The sequence below is a fragment of the Macrotis lagotis genome, chromosome 2 (genome assembly GCF_037893015.1).
Source record: "Macrotis lagotis isolate mMagLag1 chromosome 2, bilby.v1.9.chrom.fasta, whole genome shotgun sequence".
NCBI classification, from domain to species: Eukaryota; Metazoa; Chordata; class Mammalia; order Peramelemorphia; family Peramelidae; genus Macrotis; species Macrotis lagotis.
The window spans coordinates 77,240,843-77,265,671 of NC_133659.1; the positions used below are offsets into that span (position 1 = coordinate 77,240,843).

General features: G+C 36.3%; 1 protein-coding gene across 2 annotated transcripts in view; it reads left to right on the top strand.

Annotated features, from left to right (window-relative positions):
* Positions 1–2,929: 2,929 nt before the first annotated feature.
* Positions 2,930–24,829, top strand: part of RGSL1 (regulator of G protein signaling like 1) — a 97,091-nt gene continuing 75,191 nt past the window's right edge. For both annotated transcript variants that reach the window (XM_074222189.1, XM_074222191.1), the window contains exons 1-3: positions 2,930–3,252; positions 9,647–9,687; positions 11,171–11,308. In XM_074222189.1, coding sequence (XP_074078290.1) covers positions 3,245–3,252; positions 9,647–9,687; positions 11,171–11,308 — 187 coding nt within the window. In that variant the 5' untranslated portion in view covers positions 2,930–3,244. The remainder of the gene's footprint in view (positions 3,253–9,646; positions 9,688–11,170; positions 11,309–24,829) is intronic.

Consider the following 24,829-nt stretch of genomic DNA (forward strand, 5'->3'; position numbering starts at 1 on the left):
ATTCATGGTGGGTGGTGCTGCCAAAGGTTCCTGGAGGTCAGTTCAGCCCAGATTGGTCCCTTGGTTAAAGGGTTCCCTCTCCCCCTTTTGTCTTCTTGAATATAAAGCAGAACAAGCCCCAATATTCAGTTCCACTTAGTTGGTCAGACCCTAGTCCTGGTAGAACTGATGAGCTCCCAGATCAATCTCTTATGTCTTGTCTTAGGGCATATGGGTCAGTTTGTCTATGTCACGGGCTGCCAGGATGTTCTTGCTGTCCCCTGTATTATTTTTTAACATGAATAAATCATGCCTGGGTAACTTCTCATGTGAACATGAGCTTCCTCTTTCCCCCTCTGATCCCATTGGATTTGGTACAATAGGGAAGAAGGAAACAGTCATAGGGAAGTCCCAAGGGGAGGAACCCCCCCACACACACTTTCTGGGAACACTGGAAAGCTGCAGAAGAGCAATTTGAGGGGGTGTTGAGGAGTATCGACTAGTGACTTCTGGGTGTGGAGAAGAGCTGCAGAGAAAAGCAACATAGTCCAGACAGGGGAACCATGGAGAACGCAGCCCTGCCTCATACGTTGGAAGCCTACCCAGGGCAGTACTGTAAGTCACAGAGACTGTACAGGTCTTTGAATGAAGTTTTTATGTCTCCTGGGTCACTGTCCTTTAGACACTCTCAATTTGCTATTTTCCTTCTAAAAAGGAAGTTTCCAGAACTGAACACGATACCCCAATTGTGCTCTAAAAGAGTATAGAGGTAAAGGTATCATTTTAATCTGAAGAATTCATTTTTATCACTTTCCTTCAGAGTATTCTAAAGTATTTTACTTTAGATAGCAGACTCCTCTTACATGTTTCTATTGTAGCAAAAATGTCAGTGTCAGACATAGCCCTAGAATTCATCAAGTCTACCTTGCTCACATTATATAGATGAAGAAACATTTAAGGAACAACTGAATTTCAGCACATCTCTTCCCTTTTTATATTCATATATACATATTTATTTATATATCTATAAACTGATATACTATTTGCCTGAGGTTTTTCTAAGTCAAATCCCCTCATTTATACAGTGGGCTTTTTATTAAATATGAAATGACCCAACCATATTGATTTCCTTACTCAGATATCAGTCAAATATGGTGAGCAGGAGTTTTGATTGTGAAAAGGAGCATAGGTGGATAAAATTGGGATTATTTCATATCAGGAAAAGGCTAGATGGATATTTAATTCAGTTATCACACTGCTGTGACCTATTTTAACAATTACAATTTATCAAGTTAGGGGATGGAAGTGTTTTTAAGCCAATGTTAAGAGCACCAACTGAGGCAGGTCAAAAAGACCATTACTGTGATTAAAAAGTTGATAAAATAAAGGTACTCAAGGACAATGTGCTTGGTAACCTCTATTTGTTGATGCTAGTTTGCTTTCTTTCATGGTTTTGACCTGCATATTCTTAAATTAAGCATTTTAGTCTCTGCTGGTGACTCAACCAACAGCCATCTGGCAATCTTTCATCTTTCCCTAAGAAAAGATGTTTCTTTCTGGAAGTGCTTGGTCCTTGGCACCCCCACCCCTTTAGACCATCAGTACCAGCTTCAGTTTGCCTTGGCAGTCTCCCACCATTCCCATACTTTGGCACTATATTATCTGTCTTCCCTGCTTCATCCCCAAGGAAAAGCAAATTTGTCAGGTCCCATGGCTCTTTAAGTTGACCAGAGGAGCAGTGGGGTGAACAGTACTTAGGAACATGGAGGATCTTAAGTACTTAAGATAGATCCTAGGAGTTGAGAGAGGTGTGGAGGTGAAAAATGCAAGGACAAAATAAATAGCCTTGAGGCAGACCTGGGAAGGAAAAGGAGAGGAAACCAACTCTTCCAAAGTCTTCGTCCTTCCCAGCTCTCCTTTTTCTTTCTCTCATCTTCCCTTCTACCCATTCTTTCACTTTACTACTACCACCACCACACACATCTTTCTGTTCCCATGATCCAGAGTCGAGGATCAGATAAATCATGTATCTGTTCAACCTTTACAAAATCCTTATTTCTGTCTTTTCCACCACACTCATTTCCCAGTATACATCTCTCTCCCCCAGAACCCTACCTTCTAACAAAGAAAGACAGTTAAGCAGGACCAACTGACAGCCCACAGGCAACATTCCATAACCATAGCCCCTATATCTCTACCTTCAACAGGACTGTTTTTGGTATGAATTGACTTTGTTTTAGATTAGGAAAACCATTTCCTAGAGAGGAAAAATGTGTTTTAGTTTTAATCAATTAAGTCACAAAACAGCTTTTGGAATGAGACAGTTTCATATGTTGGGGTTCACCTAAATATTTCATGAGGTGTGACTAAATTATGTTGAGGATTGGTGTATTTTAAACAACACATATGCCCCCAAATTCCTTCAGATATACTGTATGAGTTACACCTTATTAGTCTTATTTCATTTTGATCCCGTATTACCTTGTCCACCCTGACCCCAACCTTCATTGGACTTGACTCCAAATAATTCTCAGAAATTTCAGAGAATGAAGCTTTGCCACCAGAAATGATAATGAGAACTTCAGGATTGAACATAATTTTAAAGCCTCATGATTTGTGGGCTGACAGGAATTCAGAGTCCAGGTCACCATGATGGTCCCCTGGTAAACTCCCTACGGTTGGGCTAAGAGTAGAATTACCAGGTAACTGCTACCATTTATTACAAGTTAGAAAAGAGAAAAGGACAGAAAAAGAGCTGCTTTTTTAGATATAAGGAGGGAAGATGAAAGAACATAGGCTTCCTGAAGAAGTTAAGAAAGAGAATTTGACTCTTCAGTTTCGTCCAATACACATTATGAAGCACCTTTTATGTGTAAAGAATGGTGTTAAGGAGTTGGGTTTAGAAAAAGGAAAAAACCATCCTTGCTCTCTATTGTAGGAGATATAACACATGCACAAATGTCAAATGAACATCCAAATAAAACCTTTTAATTCTTTTAAAACCTAAGATAGCATTATAAATAGGCATAATACAGGATACTTGAAAGATGGTAAAGAGTGCTAAGAATGGTGCATCAGGGAAGGCCACAGATAATGCTACCTGACCTAAGCCTTGTATAAATAGAATGATTCAGTTGGAGATGGAGAGCATTCCAGGCATGAGGGATGACTGTTCAAATGAATGGAGGTGAAAGATGTTGAGTTTAGGGAAGAAATCCAGTTTGGATGGACTACAGAGCTCATGAAATAAGTAATATAAATAATTATGGAAAGGTAGGTTGAAAATACTGTTCAGTGATTTAAATACCAGACTGAGAAATTATTTTTTATCTTAGCTGTGTAAGAGAGAAACTGAAGGTTTACATGGTCAGAGCTTTATCCTATATGTGAAGGATCAGTAAGATAATTTGTGAGGTGCAACTTTAACTGCTGAGAATCACTATCTTAAATATGGACAAAATATGCATGCTTCAAGGTGCCTTCAGAAATTTTATCAGCAAATTTCTGAACATAGTGATTAGAGAAAGGATTAGAAACAACTCTGAAGTAGTCAAGGTGAAGGGTGATAAGGATTTGGACATAGTGATTATGAAAATAAGAGGAAAGGAGACAGATGTGAGAGATGAAGCAAAAAAGAAAACAATACTTATCAATATACATATAATGAGAGGATAGTATGGCATGTAGAAGATGAAATGGCTAAGGAAACAAAGGTTTGCTCTTCCAAGCATATTGATTCTCGAAGTCAGGAGGGCAACCTCAGACACTTGACCCTAACTAGCTGTGTGACCTTGGTAACCCTAATTGCCTCAGCTCCAAGCCCATCTCCAGTCATCTTGATTCGTATCGGCCACTGAACCCAGATGACTCTGGAGAAAAAAGTGAGGCTGGTGACATAGCACAGCATCCCCTCATTCAAATCCAATTCATGTGCTTGCCATGTCATCACCTCCTTGATGTCATTGTCTTCTTTGAAAATGAAGGACAAACATTATGGATCATATGTGAAAATCAGTCATGTAATCACAAGTTATCAAAAACCAGACTCAGGATTAGCCAGGTGGGAAAATTTCCTGTTCAGAAAGGAAATAGTACAATGGGGAAACCAAGTCAAGAGGATACTACCTTAGGCAATGCCAAGGTCATACCCAAAATTTTTTCCAAATTCACCTGTCACAATTCTCAGACTGCATGTTGCAGAACATGCTGTTTTCTATTTACCTTGGTTTTGACTACCAGACAACCATCTCTGTAATCAAAACTCAAAACAAGAGTAAATTATAGTCATTAGAGTTTTTATTTGAAATGGTAGTATTTCACTAACTCAGAATTTAAATACTATTAATTTTCTCATGTTTTCTTAACAGTTATATTTATTCTTTACTTAAAATTCAAACTAACCCGGGTGTTTCAGACATACAGCAAATTCTTGATAGTAAGATAACTCAGCCTAATGTAATAAAGTTGCCTCTACACACTATACATTATTATTTTTTAGTGGTTTTTGGGGGGGGGGCAGGGGAGGCAATCAGAGGTTGAGTGACTTACTTGCTCAGAGTCACACAAGCTAGTAAATGTCTAAGCCTGGGTATGAGTCTTCCTAACTCCAAAATTAGAGTACTATCTAACTATTGTTGCTACCTAATTGCCTCCATATTTTTCATTTTCATAATTTTAAAATTGATAACCAGCCAATGAAAACTCAGCTTATTATAGTAAACTTAATTTGTTTTAAAATGAAATCTGTCCCATTATGTATTTAAGTTTTCAAATATCTATTTTTATCACATTCTTTTGAAAATTCAATTCATAATCTAACAGCATCCAGATTAAGAAAAAAAGTTATTTTTCTAGCAGCATTTCTGATACAAAAAGTCTTTCAATTTTCACATTATAATTTAGAGATACAATAATAACATAAGTAACATGTATTTTAATCATGAAACATGCATATATATTTTTTTTTCTTCACTCTAGGATTACTTTCAAGCTAGAGGTTTTCCTTCACTGCACTAAACCCAATACAACTGGTGAAAAATTATCTAAGTGCTATTTACCCCTGAAAGTTTTGCAGAATTTAATTATTATTTTTCCTTAAATTCTACAGAGAGATTGCTTAAAACTCACTAAGATATTTCAGCATAACTTGTTAAGTGAAAATGATTAATTTTTGGTCTCCAAAGTCTCCAGACCTCCAAATTTTATTGAGATTTTTTAAATAATTTTAAAAATGAGAAAATTATATTTCTGTGATTACTGAACTTTCCATAATTATCTGTAATTCTGTGACCAAATGACAACAAATAACGGGGGGGGGGGGTGTGATGTAGATTTTTTTTTCTCTTATAGCCCAATCTCTCATTGAAAGACTAAAATGGAAGTTATGCCTATTTACTGGGAAAAGTCCTTCAAACAATGAAACTTCATTAATCTTCACTAGCATTCTAAACTCTTTGGTTGTATCCTTTTAGCAGTTATTCTGCTAACCCTTAGAAAATTTTTCAAGGATTGTGCCCAAAGAACAACAAATTTGTGCATTCCCTTTGCATTTTCCCCTTAAAAGATTTTTCAAGGAGCCCAAAGAACAACAAATTTGTTTAATCCACTAATACCACTTTTAGATCTATATCCCAACCAGAGAGAGAGAGAGAGAGAGAGAGAGAGAGAGAGAGAGAGAGAGAGAGAGAGAGAGAGATTTATCCAAAAATATTTATTGCAGCTCTTTTAGCTTGGGAAGAATTGGAAATAGAAACATGTCCATCAATTGGTAAATGACTGAAAAATTTGTGGTATATGATTATGATGGAATATTACTGCACTGAAAGAAATGATGAGCAGGAGGCTTTCAGGAAAACCTGGAAAGACAAACTGATACAAGTGTTAATCTTTTCCCTGGGGGACTCTTTTGGAAAGACAGTCCCCCCAGAGGTTAAGGCTCCTGCTTTTTATCCATTTTTCTTCTGAATAGGAATGATTTAGGGTAGAGTTTGTTTTTTAGGTTTTTCAGACTTAGCAGTTTGCCCCAGGAATTAGGGAAATTTAAGTTGTTTCCTCCTACCTCAAAGCCTGGGGAAGTTTAGATTTGCATTGTTTTCTGGGGAGGTGTGCTTGACTCACTGACCCAAGGGTTTGGGGAAGGCTTGCTCCCAAAATGGGGGGGGGGTGGTGTTTAGAATTATGTTTAGAATTAAGTTTAGCGGTGTGTATCAGTAAACAAAGGAACATGGAAATAGTAATTGATAAGTATGGAGTGGATTTCAGCTAAAAGACATATGTTTGAGATGTACTATTATGAGAAAGTTTATATCAATCCTTGGGTTTCTGGTCAATTAACCAGGTCTTTATTTGCTGCTATTCAGTTTCATTCATGTCTTCATGACATCATTTGGGGTTTTTTTTTTTGGCAAAGACACTGGATTGGTTTACCATTCCCTTCTCCAGCTCATTTGACAGAAGAGGAACTGAGCCTAACAGGGTTAAATGACTTGCCTAGGGTCAATTAGCTAGTAAATATCTGAAGCCAAATGAAACTTTCAAAAACCTTTAGGAGGCAAGACATCTTTAGAGACCCAAAATGGAAAAAAAGTATGTATAGAAAATACACAAAGTTGTGACAGCCAATCAATTGGGTTACACATTAGTGCATGGAAGTATCATTGATTGCTTTATAATACTGACAAAGATCCAATTAACAGCAGGACTACTGTCTCCTTTTCTGACTAAATAATATATTTTATGTTTTTATCAGATGTCATAGACATATAAAACACTGGAGTTTCTCCATTTCCAAAATGTCTTTAATAAAAGAATTTATTTAGTTCTTTTATAGAAATAGACAGTTTTCTGCTTCCACAGGGTAGTTTTTTATATAATTGTTTGACACAACTGGGAAAGCCTGCTTATAGGTGGAATTAGAGGGGGACTAGGCTAATTCAAAGAGATAGAGTCTTCCTTCAGATTTATAGCTGAAAAGACACAGACATTGAAAAGGGAAGAGCTAAACATTCAGACTTATAAACCCTAATTAAAGGCTAGGAAACTAATTTTTTATCAAAAATATAAGATTCTAGAAATTAAACTTTTAACAGTTTTCATCCATGTTTAGATCAAAGATATTCTGTCAATTATATATTAATTTTTAAAACATGGAGGGAAAATGATGAGACCCTGGCTTGCCAGGACATATGAACAAGTTGTGTTAGACCTATAACAGTTCATAAAGGGACAAATTTACAACCTTAAAAAGAACAAGTTACAGAAATCAAAAGGGGAAATTCCCCTTTTGATTATATAGACTGCAAAGATAAGAATTGCAAACAACAGAGGAAAATTCAGGTTCATTTCTTCTGGAACCATCTGATGCAATTCTGTGACTTTGGATGTTCCAAAAGTCCTCTCCAATTCAGGTTACTTGTACAGATCTTTATCACTGATAAAAGAACTTCTTAACACAAATTTTTAAACAGGTCAAAACTTATATTTTCATTATTAGAAAAATTCTGGAACCACTTAAATTATGAAGATCTACAATTGGATTTATCAACTGCCATGTTGATATACAGAGAAAATTCAGTTACAAATAGAAATTCAAAACCTAGTTTTTATACTTGGTATGATTTATTTCTCCCTCCATTTGGATTCAACTAACAAAAATAACTTCCATAAGAATATAAATTCTACTACAAAAATGAATTCATTAAGATTGCCAAATGTACATTTGATAATCACTTTAATTTATAAATAAAACAATTTTAACCTTTTATTAATATTTAAAAATGAATTTTTAAAAACTTAAAATTTTAAAATCAATAAAAATTTAAAATATATTTTTAAAATAGACCACAGGTCATCCTCCTTCTGATATACTTGGTCAATTTACATTCCTTTTCTAAAAACAGAAACTGAGACTGTTATGATAAATTATCTTGATGTCACAAAATCTTTATCATTTTGCTTAAACATCCTTTAAGCAATTTGAAAAATTAAAGGAACATGTACTGACAATAGATGCCAAAGTTACACACTATCCTAACTGGCTATTAGAATTTAGCTAGTTGCAATCAAAAATGGCACAAATTTCTTTTACCTGAATTAATATTTTTAGATTGATCACGAGACATATGATTACAGAAATTTGCCATAAAGACCAGGGACATAAGAAAGATGTCAGTATCCAGGCAAAGGTCATATGAATGGCCAAATGCCCTAATTCAGGCTTAAAGTCTTCCAACTGAGACATTCAAATGCCATGTTAGGGAAACGAAGTTAGGAAAATATAACCTCAGAGCATGTCAAACAGTTACTTGGTCAACTTTCCTAATGAAACATCACTTGCAGTATGCATGTCCAAACCCCATAGGATTACTGGCTTCATTAGAACAATAGTCTGACAACATTTCTTTTGTTGATCATACCTGGAGTCAGACACAGAAAAAAATATCAATTAAATAGTTCCATAAGATCTTAAATAGCAAATTCTAAATAATCAGACCTTTAGGAGAGTTCAACTTACCAGGATCAAATACTGATTATGCTTTAATATCAATAGTAGCAAAAAGATCATCATAAAAAATTAAATTATTTTATTCTTGTTACAAGGTGATTTTACTTCAAAACAGCAAAAGATTTGAGATGTATAAATATTACAATTCCAAATTTCATATAGAAACAGATTTTATAAAAACAATTTTCTCTGTAGATATAATCAATTATCTATGTTCAAATAAACATAAACCACAAACATTACTTCCAAAATCCTTTCAAAATATCTTTAGGTGACTTAAATAATTTGCACTTCTAAAGGTATTATAGTTTCAGATAAAACAAATATAAGAGAATCAGATTCCCAAGTAAAAAGATACATGAATTATTATATTTCCCTAAACATAATGTTTCTATACAGAAATCTTATTTCTTAGAACAAAAACGAAAACATCACAGAAATTTCTTAAATTTATAATTTAATGGATTTTTTCATCTTTGTTTTACAACTTTATTTACTACCCAAATAGGGTCATATCATTTAAAATCATTAACCAAACTCTTTTAAATATGTTTGAACCCTTTAAATTATTCATAAACCTAGCATCAAACATATTTTCAAGGTACTTTATCAATCATATATTGAGAAACAAGTCATTTCCTAAAATTTAAATGACAAATCAATATTTAAAATGGATATGAATTCCAAATAATTTATAGGAACTGTTTTCATTATTTTCACAATACACATTCCAATTCAAGAGTTCATTTTGCATTAAGCATTCCTTAATTTTAATTTGCATAACCTTGGTAAAAACACTCAATCAAAAACCCCATCCCATGTGAGTTGTATAACATCCTTCTGCAAAAAGGATGAAGTAGGAGCTATTTCATGTTAAATCTTGATGACTCCTTAAAACTATATAGATTCAGAGAGACAAATAGATTTATAAGAACCCAGAGCAGAGCGAGTTGAACACAGAGAATTAGGAGTTGATTTCTACTGCTTTAGAACACACAGATGGAGAGAAAGAGAAAGAGAAAGGAGAAGGGATGAGATCTTGGTTTTATTTATTCAATAGTTTTCTTGTTTTGAATTTTATTAATTTCTCCTTTAATTTTTGGAATTTCTAATTTGGTTATTTAATTGGGGATTTTTAATTTGTTCTTTCTCTAATTTTTTTAGTTGCATGTTTAGTTCATTGATTTCCTCTTTAATTTATTCAGGTAAGCATTTAATGATATAATATATCCCCTGAAAACTGTCTTGGCTGTATCCCATAAATTTTGGTATGTTGTCTTGTTATTGTCATTATCTAGGATGAAATCTTCAATTCTTTCTATAATTTGTTGCTTAATTCACTCATTCTTTAAAATGAGGTTATTTAGTTTCCATTTAGTTTTAGGTCTATCTCTCCCTGATCCATTATTGCATATGATTTTTATTGCATATGATCTGAGAAGGATGTATTCACTATTTCTGCTTGTTGCATTTGATTATTAGGTTTTAATTCCCTAGTACATAGTCAATTTTTGTGTAAGTGCCATGTACTACAGAAAAAAAGAGGATATTCCTTTCTATCTCCATTCAACTTTCTCCAAAGGTCTATCATATCTAGGTTTTCAAACAATCTATTTACCTCCTTAACTTCCTTCTTCTTTATTTTGTGGTTAGATTCATCTAAATCTGAGAGCCGGTGAGGTCTCCCACCAATAGCGTTTTGCTGTCTATGTCTTCCTGTGACTCATTCAACTTCTCCTCTAAGAATCTGGATACATACATATTTAGTATTCAAATTGCTTCATTGTCTATAGTACCTTTTAGGAGGTATAGTTTCCTTCCTTATCTCTTTTTATGAGATCTATTTTTGCAGCAGCTTTGTCTGAGATAAGGATTGCTTCCCCTGCTTTTTTCACTTCAGCAGAAGCAAAATATATTTTGTTCTAACCTTTTGCCTCTCTGTATATATCCCTCTGCTTCAAATGAGTTTCTTGTAAGCAGCATATTGTGGAATTTGTTTTTTTTTTAAATCCACTCTGCTATTCATTTATGTTTTTTGGTAGAGTTCATCCCATTCACATTCAGGCTATAATTACTAACTCTTTATTGCCCTCCATGCTATCTTCCCTCTGTTTGTATTTTTCCTCTTTTTTCACTTTATCCATATTCCCCAGTATTTTGTTTCTGAATACCACCATCTTCAGTGTGTTTAATCCCTTGTATGCAACCCTCCTCCTCTTTCTTTCCATTTCCCTTTGCCCCTTCTTTCTTCCCTTCCTTCTGTTAGTTCCTCTTTTCTTCCCCCCTCCCCCTTTCCTCTTTTAATACTTGAAAAGTAAGATGAGTTTAACTGAGCATGTGTGTATATTAATCCTTCTTTGAGACAAATCTGATGAGAGGAAGATTCAGATGGTTCTCACCTCCTCCCTTCTTCCCCTCTATTGCAATAGGTCCTTTGTACCTCTTTGTGTGGTATGATTTACCCCATTCAATCTCCTCCATCCTCCCATTCTAGTTTCTTTTTCTGGGTTTTGTCAATTGAATTTCTGTTAAGAGATTTGTTTCATATTATTTCTGAGGGAAAGCCAGGAGAACTTAGCATAATGAGTGGCTTCTCTCTGCCATCTTGGCCAAAAGTCCCCTACTTTGTTTGTTTTTCTGTTACTGGTTTACAACTAGATTCAAAATATTTCCTATTCTCTTTTCCAGATCTCTCTGGTCTCAGATCTCACCAGATCAGTGCAAATCTCTTTTATGTACTGGATAGTGGATATAGAACCAGTCCTAGAGACAGGAAGACATGGACTCAAATTTCCCTTCTGACAAATAATGGTTGTATGAACCTGAGTAAGTCATTGAATTTTTCAGAGTCTCTGACAACTCTTGTAAGATTTGCAATAACTTCCATTATGGTTCCTTATCAGCAATAATAAAACTAGTACCCTTATTGGATATCCCATATCCCAATGAAATGACAAGTTCAAGATTTGCAATCTTACTTTTTGTCCAGGTTTCTAAGGTCTCAGATTTCATTAATTATATCTATCATATATACATAAATATGTATATATTATATATATATAGATAGTGTATATAAATATAAAAGTTCTTATGTATAAATATATAATAGCTAATGTATATTTTTTTTTAGGTTTTTGCTAGGCAATGGGGTTAAGTGGCTTGCCCAAGGCCACACAGCTAGGTAATTATTAAGTATCTGAGACCAGATTTGAACCCAGGTACTCCTGACTCCAGGGCTGGTGCTTTATCCACTGTACCACCTAGCCACCCACTGATGTATATTTATGTATAAACATATGTGTATATACGCATATGTATGCAGAACAGCTAAGTGGTACTCTGGTTAGAGCACAGGCCTGAGAATCAGGAAAATTCATTATCATGAGTTCAAATCTGGCTTCAGATACTTACTAGCTGCATAATTATGAGCAAGTCATTTCACTTTGTTTACCTCAGCATCCTCATCTATAAAATATGCAGAAGAAGGAAATAGCAAACCACTCCAATCTCTTTGCCAAGGAAACTCCAAATGAGATCAAGAAGAGTCAGACACAACTGAAACAACTGAACAACAATATATACATACATTATATATAATGTTTTGCTTGCAAAGTGTTTTATAAATATTAATTTCATTTGATCTTCATAATAATCCTGAGGGGGAGGCTTGATGGCACAGTGGATAGAGCACCAGCCCTGGAGTCAGGAGTACCTGAGTTCAAATGTGCCCTCACTTAATAAGTACCTAGCTGTGTGGCCTTGGGCAAGCCACTTAACCCCATTGCCTTGCAAAACCTAAAAAAAATGCAACATAATAATCCTGAGAGGTAGATGTTATTATTATTCCCAACTTAAAGATGAGGAAACTGAGGTTAAGTGACTTTCCTAGGGTCACATAGTATCTGAGGCTGGATTTGAACTCAGGTTTTTCTGACACTGTCTACCACTCTATTCACTGTTACCAAACTTTATGATCATATTGCCTTTATGGACTATTGCAGAGGAGACATTATGTTTGATTTATGAGTGTTTACATCCAAGACTTTCCTTCAACTTAACCTCAGAAGGGATGTGTTTCCAGTCTATTTATACATATTGATGCTTTTCTCTGTAACTGTCTATTCAGAAATGTGGTGTCCTGAACTGAACATAATCTAAATTTGATTTGACCAAGGCAGAATATAGAAAGAACCACATCTCAATTATTTTGGACTCCCCAGAGAAGTTTATATTTCACCAAGCTTCATGATGGGAAACTAATCCAGCTTTGCAGAGATGTGCTGATAAATGTTTAACAACCAGTTCTCTGAAGACATACTTTTTAAAAAGTTTCATCTACATTATTAATAATGTATTCATCTTCTTAAATCTAGACAATTAACAAAATAAAAAATCAATCCCTGATTTGCCAAGGTGAAAATGCTCTTACTGAAAATTGAATAACCAGCTCTTGAACCAATAGAAGCAGGTTCTAGCAGACCACTGCATTCATATCATCAGAGGTTTTCTATCATCATGCACCTTGAAAAAGGAAAACTCTCTGGAAGAGACATTCCCTCCTTTGCATGCTTATTCCATTGGAAAACAGGCACAGAAACTCTCTGATGACTAAGTCATCATGGATAGGGTGGAATTGCTTAGAGACATCTAACTCTTTCTAGTAGTAGGGTTTCAACCACTAATAGGCAGTATTTGAAATCATAATCATTAAGGTAAGTGCTTAAAATCTTCTCATACCTGTTACAGAGCCACAAAGACCAATGGAAAAGCCCTAATCTGATGCCATTCCCTCCATTCTCCTCATAGCCCTGGGGGAGTTAATTAATCTGGAACAGATGCCCTCGTGGATGGAAGGACAACTGGGGAAGAAGGGAATCTATTCATTTTCTGTGACTCGGCAAGAGTGTTCTGGAAGATTTAGGAGATGTGGACCCAGGATATTGGGGAACCTGATAACAGAGCTTCACCTTGAGACTGAATGAGATTAAACACAAAGATTCTCTGGTGTGGTACAAGAGAAAAGGATTTCCATAATTACCACCTACATCTATTGTTAGGAGTTGTAGGATGCAAAATAAAGCTTGAGATTTTAAGTGTGTTTTATAAATTTAAAATCTCTTGAGGAGTTTTCCTTGTTTGGATGAGGAAAGTTGGCATTCTGAAAATAGGGAAGGGAAGCATCTTCTGGAGGTGAACTGAACTGGGAAATAGTAGAGGACAATAAACAGGGAGTTAGTCATGAATGAAGGGTGATGAAGGGGAATATTGACAGGAAGCAGCAAGCAGAAACAGGATCAGGGTCACTGGAAACAGCACAGAGAGGTCTTGGAGGGGCTTCCAATTGGGAGTGAAGGGACTTCTCCCTGGGGAAGAATTGTAAATCACACAGACTGCACAGTTCTCTGGAGGAGGGTTACTCACTTGGGCATGTAATTTTGTATTTTTGGGAATTAAGATGTGAGATGAGAAGTTATACTATTCATGTACTGTCTTATAAGGCTGTTTATATATAAGAGGAACTGGTGACTATATTTTGATGGAACTGTAACAGATATCAAGTGTCCACATCATTTCAGTGAAGACAATGAACCAGAGAAATGGGAACCAACTGTAAGCAAGACCCTTTATGTCAGGAGAAATTTTCTGATATGTGATATAAATGGTGATATGTATATGAAAAGTGGTATTAAGAAACATAATTAAGGATAAGTATCATTTTTTAAAAAAAAGTGGTCATGTAGAGATGATGAGGGTCTCTGATAGCATAAGCTTTCAGAATCATGGGATTTAAGATGGGTCTTCCACCCTAAAAAAGTCTCCCACTCTTCTCATCTCTTTTTTTCTCTCTTCTCTTCTCTTCTCTTCTCTTCTCTTCTCTTCTCTTCTCTTCTTTTTCTCTTCTCTTTCCTTTCCTCTTTTCTCTTCTCTTCCTACCCATATTAATCTCTTTTCTTATTGATTCATGTATCATCTCTACTCCCGATGGCACAGTGGAATTCAAACTCTACCTTAAAGACTTAATAATGTGACCCCGAGCAAATCACTCAAACTCAATTTGCCTTAGTTTCCTCAACTTGTTTTTGTTATTTTATTTTTTATTTAATATTTATTCTCATTTTGTACAAATAATGTTTTTATACATTAATAAAATATTCTTATTTAAGAGTAAATGAAATACCCCCTCCCCCCCATAAATATAGACTTGCTTGAGTGATAAAGTAAAGGTTTCCTCAACTTTTAAATAGCAGTAATAGCACCTATCCCACAGGTCATTGTGAAGATCATTTGTAAAGTGCTTATTAGCACAACGTCCAGCACGTGGTAGGCACTATATAAATGTTGTACATATCTTGTCTACTTCTTAAACTCACCCTAGCCAAGAAATCATGTCTCTTCTTACCTTTTCTCAAAATTCCCTATTGGCAGTGAGAGAGTCCTTTTCATACCAGTCACCCCAATCATAACCTTGGAGTCATCTTTGATTCTTTTCTTTACTTCATCCCTTATAATAGTTAACAATCTATCTCTGTTAATATTCTCACGTTCAACCTCAAACAATATAAAATACCTGGGAGTCTATTTGCCAAGGCAGACTCAGAAACTTTTTGAAAACAATTATAAAACACTTCTCACACAAATTAAATCAGATTTAAATAACTGGGCAAATATCAACTGCTCATGGATAGGTAGAGTTAATATAATAAAAATGACAATTCTACCAAAACTAAACTACCTGTTTAGTGCCCTACCAATCAAAATTCTGAAACATTAATGAGTTAGAAAAAGTTGTAAGTAAATTCATAATGGAGAAATAAAAAGTCAAGAATTTCCAGGGATTTAATGAAAAAAAGTGCAAAAGAAGGTGGTTTAGCCCTACCAATCTAAAATTATATTATGAAGCATCAGTCATCAAAACTGTCTGGTATTGGCTAAGAAATAGAGTGGTGGACCAGTGGAATAGACTAGGTGCAATAGCAGGAAATAATTATAGTAATCTGCTGTTTGATAAACCCAAAGAGTCCAGCTATTGGGATAAAAACTCTCCCTTTGATAAAAACTGCTGGGAAAATTGGAAATTAGTATGGAAGAAACTTAGATTAGACCAACACCTCACACCCATTACCAAGATAAGATACAAATGGATACAGGATTTAGACATAAAAATAATTATAAGCAAACTAGAAGATCAAGGAGTAGTTTACCTATCAGATCTATGTAAAGGGAGCAGTTTATGACTAAGGAAGAGATGGAGAACATCACTAAAAATAAACTAGATGATTTTGATTACATTGCACAGACAAAAGCACTGCAACCAAGATCAAAAGAAATGCAGTAAACTGGGAAACAATCTTTACAACTAGTGTTTCTGACAAAGGACTCATAAAATATACAGAGAACTGAGTCAAATTTAAAAAAAAAGCCATTCCCCAATTGACAAATGATCAAAGGATATGCAAAGGCAATTTACAGATGAGATCATCAAAGTAATCCATACTCATATGAAAAGTTGCTCTAAATCATTACTTAGAGAAATGCAAATTAAAGTTTCTCTGAGGTACCACCTCACACCTCTCAGACTGGCCAATATGACCAGAAAGGATAATGATCATTGTTGGAAGGCTTGTGGGAAATCTGTGACACTATTACACTGTTGGTGGAGCTGTGAACTCATCCAACCTTTCTGGAGAGAAATTTGGAACTACCCCCAAAGGGCAACAAAAATGAGCATACCCTTTGACTCAGCAATACCACTACTGGGTCTATACCCTGAAGAGATGATGAAAAAGGGTAAAAACATCACTTGTCAAAAATATTCATAGCATCCCTGTTTGTGGTGGCAAAGAATTGGAAATCAAGTAAATGTCCTACAATTGGGGAATGGCTTAGCAAACTGTGGTATATGTATGTGATGGAATACTATTGTTCTATTAGAAACCAGGAGGGATGGGAATTCAGGGAAGCCTGGAGGGATTTGCATGAACTGATGCTGAAAGAGATGAGCAGAACCAGAAAAACACTGTACACCCTAACAGCAACATGGGGGTTGATGATCAACCTTGATGGACTCGCTCATTCTACAATCAAGGATGATTTGGGGCTGTCTGCAATGGAGAATACCATCTGTAATCCAGAGAAACAACTGTGGAGTTTGAACAAAGACCAAGGAGCTGATGAGGATAGACAGAATACAATGGGACTATTGCTCCTCTATTTCTGGATGTCAAACACCTCTTAATTTAGTCCAAGATTTCATTACATTTTTGGCTGCCACATCACAATGCTGGTTTGGCAATCCACTCAAATCCAAATCATTTATCCATTGTCTTCCCCATGTTACACTTGTGAAAATGATTATATGTATTGAAGTGCAAACTTGGTTGAATGTTGTCTTATTAGATATAGCCTAATACTATACAATCAATATCTTTTTTGGTTCATGAGTCAGTTAACCAGTTATGTTAGGGATTCCTCCCAGTTTTGAGTCATCTTCAGATTCAATGAGCATACCTTTCATATGATATTTTTAAAAAGATGATCACATGGGGTGGCTAGGTGGCACTGGTCCTGGAGTCAGGAGGACCTGAGTTCAAATCCAGCCTCAGACACTTAATAATTACCTAGCTGTGTGATCTTGGGCAAGTCACTTAACCCCATTGCTTGCAAAAACCAAAAATAAAATAAAATAAAAAAGATGATCACAGATCATTGATTTGCTTTTCAAGATATCCCTTGCTTGTCACCTTGAACAATCATTAGCAATTACTTTTTTGAATTCAACCATATAGTCAATTCTGAATTCATCAGTTTGCATTATATAATTCCTATCATTAGCAATCAATAAACAATAAGCATCTGCTAAATGACAGGCACTCTGCTTAGCACTGTATATATACAAAAAAAAAGGCCCAAAACAAGCCTTCTTCCTCAAGGAGCTCTCAGTCTAATGGAGAAAACAAGCAAAAAATAGACACAAACAAGTTTTACATAAGAGAAAAAGGAAATCATTAATAGAAAGAAGACACTGGTATTTAGGGGTTAGGAAAATCTTCCTAATCATCACTCACCAACTCTTCTCCTTATATGAAGGGAGCATTTTCTGCCAAATAGAAGCCCACTCTTGTGACTAGAGTTGTGCAAAACACATCTCCATGATGTCCACGTCTGAACTGCAACTGCGGTCTGTCATCTCTTGGATACTTCATCAGCAGTTTTCTGAAGTGCTGGCTAGTCACTGCATTTATCTAGGTGACTCCTCGAGTTCTTCACAATCTCCCTTTATATTATTGAAGTCAATCTATAACTAAGTTCATTTCATTCTGCACCAGTTCATCAAATTTCAGGTTTCCTGGAATCCATCATGTTCATAGGTTCTTATTACACAATATTCCATCATCATATGCCATAACTGTTCAGCTATTAATAGATAGCCATCTGGTTCCAATGGAAGAAGGAAGTAGAAGCTGGTGACTTTGCACATCCTCCCATTCCCCCTCATTTAAATTCCAATTCACTTTCATGTCATGGCATCACATCCCTAACATCATGATCCTTTTCGAGAACAAAGACAATAGGCATCTACATTGCTTCCAGTTGATACAAAAAAAATACTGCTTATAAATATTTTGTCAGTGTGGGATCTTTCCTCTGTTTTTGAATTCTCTAGTATTAGATAACTAGGTGGTATCGTGGAAGAAAGGACTTTTGAGTTCAAATCCTGCATCATTTCTAGCAATAAGACCCCAAACATGGGGGCAGTTAGGTGGCACAGTGGATAGAGCACTGGCTCTGGAGTCAGGAGGACCTGAGTTCAAAGCCAACCTCAGACACTTAATTGCCTAGCTGTGTGACCTTGGGCAAGTCACTCTTAACCCCATTGCCTTAAATAAATTAAAAAAAAGACCTGGAACAAATCACTTAACCTCAGTCTACCTCAGTTCCCTCATTCCCCTGAAGTAGGAATAATTACCTACCTCACAGGGCTGCTATAAGAATCAAATGAGTCGATACATATAAATATATGCATACACACACACACACACACACACACACACACACACACACACACACACACTCAAGTGCTTTACAAACCCAAAAGCTATATATAAACATTAGCTATAGTGTTGTTTTTTTAGTCATGTCCAACTCTTCATGATTCCATTTGGCATTTTCTTTGCTTAACTACTAAAGTAGTTTGCCATTTCTATCATCAGTCCATTTTATAGATGAGGAAACTGAGAAACAAGATTTAGTGTCTGGCCCAGAGTAATACAACTAGCAAATACCTGAATCCAGATTTGAACTCAGGCATGCCTGATTCCCAGCCTCATACTCTATACTTTGCTCCACTTAGGTGTAGTTATGACTATTAAATGGCTAATAGTGGCATCACTGGGTCAGATTTTTTGCATTGGTTTCCTTTGTGGTTAAGGAAAGTGAGGCTCACAAAGCATAAATAACTTTCCCAAATCACAATATCAACTAAATGGGAGAGTGAATAGATTGCTGAGCCAGAGGCAGGAAGACTCTTCTTCTCCAATTCAAATCCGACCTCAGACACTTACTGTGTGATCCTGGATAAGTCACTGTTTGCCTCAGTTTCCTTCTCTGAAATGAACTGGAGAAGGCAATGACAAACCATTCAGTATCTTTGCCAAGAAAATCCCAAATGAGGACCTGAAGAGTCAAATATGAATGAAAAACAACTAAAAACAGTAATTAGAAGAACCGGGATTCAAACTGAGTTCCAGTCTACCTTCCTAATAAGAATTTTTTCCTCCTTGGCACAATTTGGGATAAATGATGGCAATTTCAATTTCAGACGAGTTTGAAACCAACTCTTTTTCTCTTATCTGTGGAGACACTACCCTGACTGATTTTTTTTTTCAGTGAAATAGAGAATAGTATGGGACTTCAGATGCATTAAATGGAAGCAGAAATCTGGGCCAAGTTCTTTGATAGCTTTTCTTTATCCTTTCCTTCCATTTTGAACCAGTGTAAACTACAATTGCTCTTGCTACCCTTCTCATTTTATTTCCTATCCTTATTATCTCTAAAAGCCCAAAGTATTTGGTGAGATTGGGAGAAAGAGAATTGGTTGAGATGGGAAAGGTGAAAGGGTTGGTGGTCAAGAAATAGTCCAAGCGCCTTTTCACACACCCCCCTCCCTATTTAACCATTTGTTTTGATATGACACAGTCATTTTTGGAGGAAAATGTAATACAAATGTTAAAATCAATATAGTGTAGTGTAATGGAGAAAGTACTTCGTTAGAACAAAGAAGCCTTGTGACTGAATCTTTTCTCACATCCATCCAGCTGTGTGACCCTGGGTAAATCACTTGAATCTTTCTGGGTCTCAGTTACTTCATCTGTCAACTGAGGAGCTTGGACTCAAAGATCTAGAGATCCCTGCCACCTGGCAAATGATGATCCCATGACCTCAGATCTGCAAAGTTTCTGTGGCAAGCCAACTCCAAAAGGTTGTTTTTTGTATTAGATGAATGATAGACTTTTAACTTCTGCCTTTCTAGCACCAGGGACTAGCTGGCACATAGTAGTTACTTAGACATGCATAAAAAGAATTGGTGATTAATGATTGAAACTTGAGTTTGTAGCCCAATTCTGAGAGTCACTGGCTTGGTAGTTGCAGAAAAGTAACCTCATTGCTGAGTTCTTCCTTGGCAAAATTCCTCATCTCCTTTTATTGCCTACCTGCCAGGGCAATTGTGAGGAAAAGCTCTCTATGACTTAAAGTTGAAAATAGTGTCACCTTTTTATTATAAGGGTGCGTCATATGTTCTTATCTTGGACAACACTCAAGTAATCTTCCATCAAGTAATCAGAATCCAGGTTAGGCCATGTAATATCCATCTGATCTCAGGTGGCTCACTTTTCTGAGCCTGTCTCTTCAATTAGAATAAGACCCCTCGGGCTTTCACTGCCTGAGTAGTGTGGACCAGGTACAAGGACAATTTTCTTTGAAATAGTTAAGTACTATCCAACAAAGAACTGTTCTGAAAAAAAATATGCATGCCTTGTATGATCTATTTGTGAGAAATTATTATAAATCCAGCTTTTGTACTATAATAAAAAGGACACTGGATTTACCATCTGATGACCTTGATTCAAGTACCCTACCAGTCTTTATCCAAATCTTTGCCTTACCTCTCTTCCTGCCTGTGTGTCTTTCATCTTTCTGGGATTCAGTTATCTAATCTGTAAAAAACAATCTGTCTAACCTTAATGGACTTGCTTATTCCATCAATGCAACAATCAGGAACAATTTGGAGGTATCTACGAGAAATGTGGAGTTCAAACAAAAGACCAAAGACTATTAATGGATTTTTTAAAAAAAAAAATTAAAGGTATCTTATTATGTAATCTTGCTATCTCTTATATTTTATTTTTTTCCTCTTAAGGATATGATTTCTCTCTCAACACATTCCCATTTAGATCAATGTATAGCATGGAAACAATGTAAAGACTAACAGACTGCCTTCTGTGGGGGGAGGGGTGGGGGAGGGAAGAAAGATTAGGGAGAAAATTGTAAAATTCAAAATAAATAAAATCTTTCAAAAAAAAATCCATCTAATCTGTAGATAGATGGACCTCCAAGGCCTTTTCCAACTCTCCATCTGTGGTCCTTAGGTCCACAATCAATCAACATAGAGCTAGATCCTGGAAAGGAGAGGTAAAGACACCACCGGCTTACCTAAACAACAGACTTGCTCAATGAGCCCTCACTGTATGAGGTTGGGGAGGGAAAAACAAAAGAAGTTCGAGCTCTCAACTCGCCAGGAACTGTGACTGAGAAGACAAAAAACAGAAACATAGGAAACCCTTGACAACGTAGACTGACAACAGTCCATGGACCAGTAAAAGTCAATACTGATTCAAGGATGACTATGAGGAGGCACCATGGAAGGACCAGGCCAGTTGGAGCCAAGCCAACTGCTCCTGGAGGGTCTGGGGGGGAGGGAGATCAGGCAACATACCAGTCATGCTAGAATCTGGAACTCTTTTCAAGCAGCTACCACTACTGTTTCACAAAAGGTTCTGATGGCTGCTGAGAGAGAAAGACAACATGAGCAATGTAGGTAGGTTACTCTGGTTTTGAGATGAAATTCTTTGTATCCACACACCCCAAAGCCTGGCAGGGTCCACCCAACTCTTCAGGGCTGGATTGAAAAGGTTCTGACTGGTCTGGTAAGCTTTTCCAATCATCCTCAAGCCCTTTGTTTATTCCCTGCCTTTCTGTTGCTAGACTCTTGGGGATACTTGAGTAGTTCCACTTTAGGATGGCAAACAGAAGGGAAAGAAGGCAAAATTCAATTAATTTTATTCTTGTCATCCCCAAAGAAAGCACTTTTTATGGAGAGGAGGTTAAAACTGTTGCCTACCTTGAAGGATTGGCAATAATTTGTAGTATCTCTGTTCCCAATATTGGCTCTGTTGTTATTACTGATAATGTCAGCTCCTCCTTTAGAAGGTAAGCTTTCTAAAGGGCAGGGACTATGGTTTGTGCCTTTTCTTCAATCCCCAACATTCATCACAATGCCTATCAAATAGTAAGATCTTTATCAATGCTTGTTGAATGACTAAATGAGGACTACAAGTTTTCAAAGATCTTTAGGAAGTTTGATTTTTTAGGAGTAATGAGAGCTTAGAATTGGAAGGAAATGAGGATATTAATAGAAAATAAAATGGCTAGAAGTATGGGTAAAATGGATATCACTGAAATACTTGATCTAATTTTCCAGGGTTTGCCAAAGGTGGTCCCATACAAAGTAGAGACTTGAAATCAAAATCCCTTGCCACTTTTAGAGCCAAGGAGCAGAAGCACAATTTAAAAGATGTTCAATCTCTGTCACATTTGCTTCTGCTCCTGTAGACCCACAGGAAACATGATTCAGTGATCAATTAACACACTAAACAATTCATGGAATCCTTGAATTGGTGTACCTCTATAACAGCACAATGGAACTAAACCTTTAGGGATTGCCTCAATATCTCTCGCAAGATAGATTTGCCTCAATATCTCTCGCAAGATAGATTTACCCCAATACAGAGGGTGATACTGTAGGCTGCAAGGACTATATATGGCCATGTGGGAAGTGTGAAAGATGATTTTAAATTTTCTGCTTGGGAATGAGGCATTTCTGTCATTCCAAAGGAATATGGGAAAGTCTTCTTGATGTTGTATGGATTTGGATAAAAGTAATTTCTCTTCTTGTTCTGTAAGTAAAATATCTTTTTAACATTAGTTTAAAATTGAAGTAATTTCAGTGTTGCTGAGAGTGCTTTTTAGGAAATAGACAAATGAATTTTTGAAGTTTCCAGGGTTTCTTTTTGACTTCACCTCAAGGATAACAAAGGAAGATCAAGTTTTTTTAGATGCAAGGGTGAAGAATGCTATCCAAGCCTGAGAGATCCCAACTGTGTAAGATCAATGCAAAAGCTATTGAAGAGATGGAATAAACAGGACTTGGATCCTGTTTGGATATGGGGAAGAAGAAGGTTGAGAGAGAATATAGAATGAAAAATGACTGAGGATATGAACCTGGGTTACTGGAAGGATGGCATTGCTATCAAGAGAAAGAGGAAAAAATGGAGATGGGTAATGGGAGGGAAGAGGAACTTAGAAAAGGAAGCAGCATCTCCAAACAGGAAGGGACCTCCAAGGCCAACTAGTCTGGCCCATCCTCAAATAAGAATTCCTTTAAAATAAGGTGACAAGAAATCAACTACATAGATCCAATAAGAAACCTAGATCTCAAAAGAGCTCATTTCATTTTATAGACTTCTAGGGGTTAATGAAAGAACTCTGGATGTGGAGTTGGAGGAATTTTGCCACAAATCCAACTCTGCCACCTCAGTGACCTTGGGTCAGCCACTTCTCCTGGTCCAACTGAGTCTTAGCATTAGCATTCCTTATATAATTAATTCCCCTTTCTGAGCTTTGGATCCCTTATTGTAGAATAAAAGCATCAGACACAAAGGGTTTCCTGAGCTTGTGTTGCATGTGTATGTGACAATTTCTCTTGGTTATCTAGTGAAGTCTAAGGATCCCTTTTCAAAAGATGTTTTGAAAATGAAATAAAATATATAGGGCTACAAAAGAAACCAATTATATTGAAAATATAATTGTCAAACTATTTAAAAAACAAGTTCACAGTCTCACAATATCAGGTGTCTTCTTCCTCTAAAGTTTTTTCCCCAGACATCAAGTCTAACCTTGTCACTTGGCAACTTCTTGGTAGGGTTATGATTAGAAAAGAGGGCTGCTTGAATAATAGGTGGTACAAAGGATAAAAGCACCAGGTCTATAGTCGAGAAGATTCAAGTTCATGTCTGACCTCAGAACCTTGCCATGTGATCCTGGGCAAGGCTCTTAAACTCTGTCTGCCTCAGTTTCCTCAACTGTAAAATAAGGTTAATAACAGCATCTCCCTCCCAGGGTGTTTGTGAGGATCAAATAAGATAAAAATTGTAAAGTGGTCAGCACAGAAACTTATAACAACATAAATTTAAACAATTATGATAATTGTTGTTTCTAGTTCTGCTTCTGAGATCTGAAAAGAACATGCCTAATCCTTCTTCCATGCAACAGCCTCTCTAGACTTGAAAACAGTCATGACATTTCCCTGGTCTTGGGCAAGTTTTACGTCCCCATTTCCTTTGGCTGATCTTTATATGGCATAAACTCAAGACCTGCATTATTGTGGTTGCTCTTCTTGTTCTACAATTTATTGATGTCCTTCTGAAATACAAAAATGTGGTGACCAGAGTTGAATCCAGCCTAAAAAATGTGGTATATAGCCAACCAGAATAGCCAGGACCTAATATCTCATCATTCCTGGAGACTAGACCCATCTCAGAGCAGCACAAAACCAAATTAGCTTTTATTCTCCCTTATTATGATTTCATCCTGAGTTTGTAGTCCTCTAACATGCTCAGATTATTATCAGCTATGCCTTCTCCATCTTTCTTTTGTGAATTCCCATATTTTGAGCACAAGCCTAAAGTATCTATATTGCTTTGACATTTCATGCATTTGATTTGGTTCAGTTTGTCCAATCTTTTGGATCCTAATTATCACCCAGTGCCATGGTGTTCTCTCTCTCTCTCTCTCTCTCTCTCTCTCTCTCTCTCTCTCTCTCTCTCTCAGAGATATCTTTCTGTTTCTCTGCATCTCTCACCCTAGATTTCAGTCATATGAAAATTTGATTAGAAAACTCTTTGTTATCAGTTAAATACGTTAAAGTAGACTATTTTCCAATCTGATAATCATTACTGACTGCTCTTTGCAGTGATGCTCAGTCTATCCCAAATCTACCTAGCCGACCAT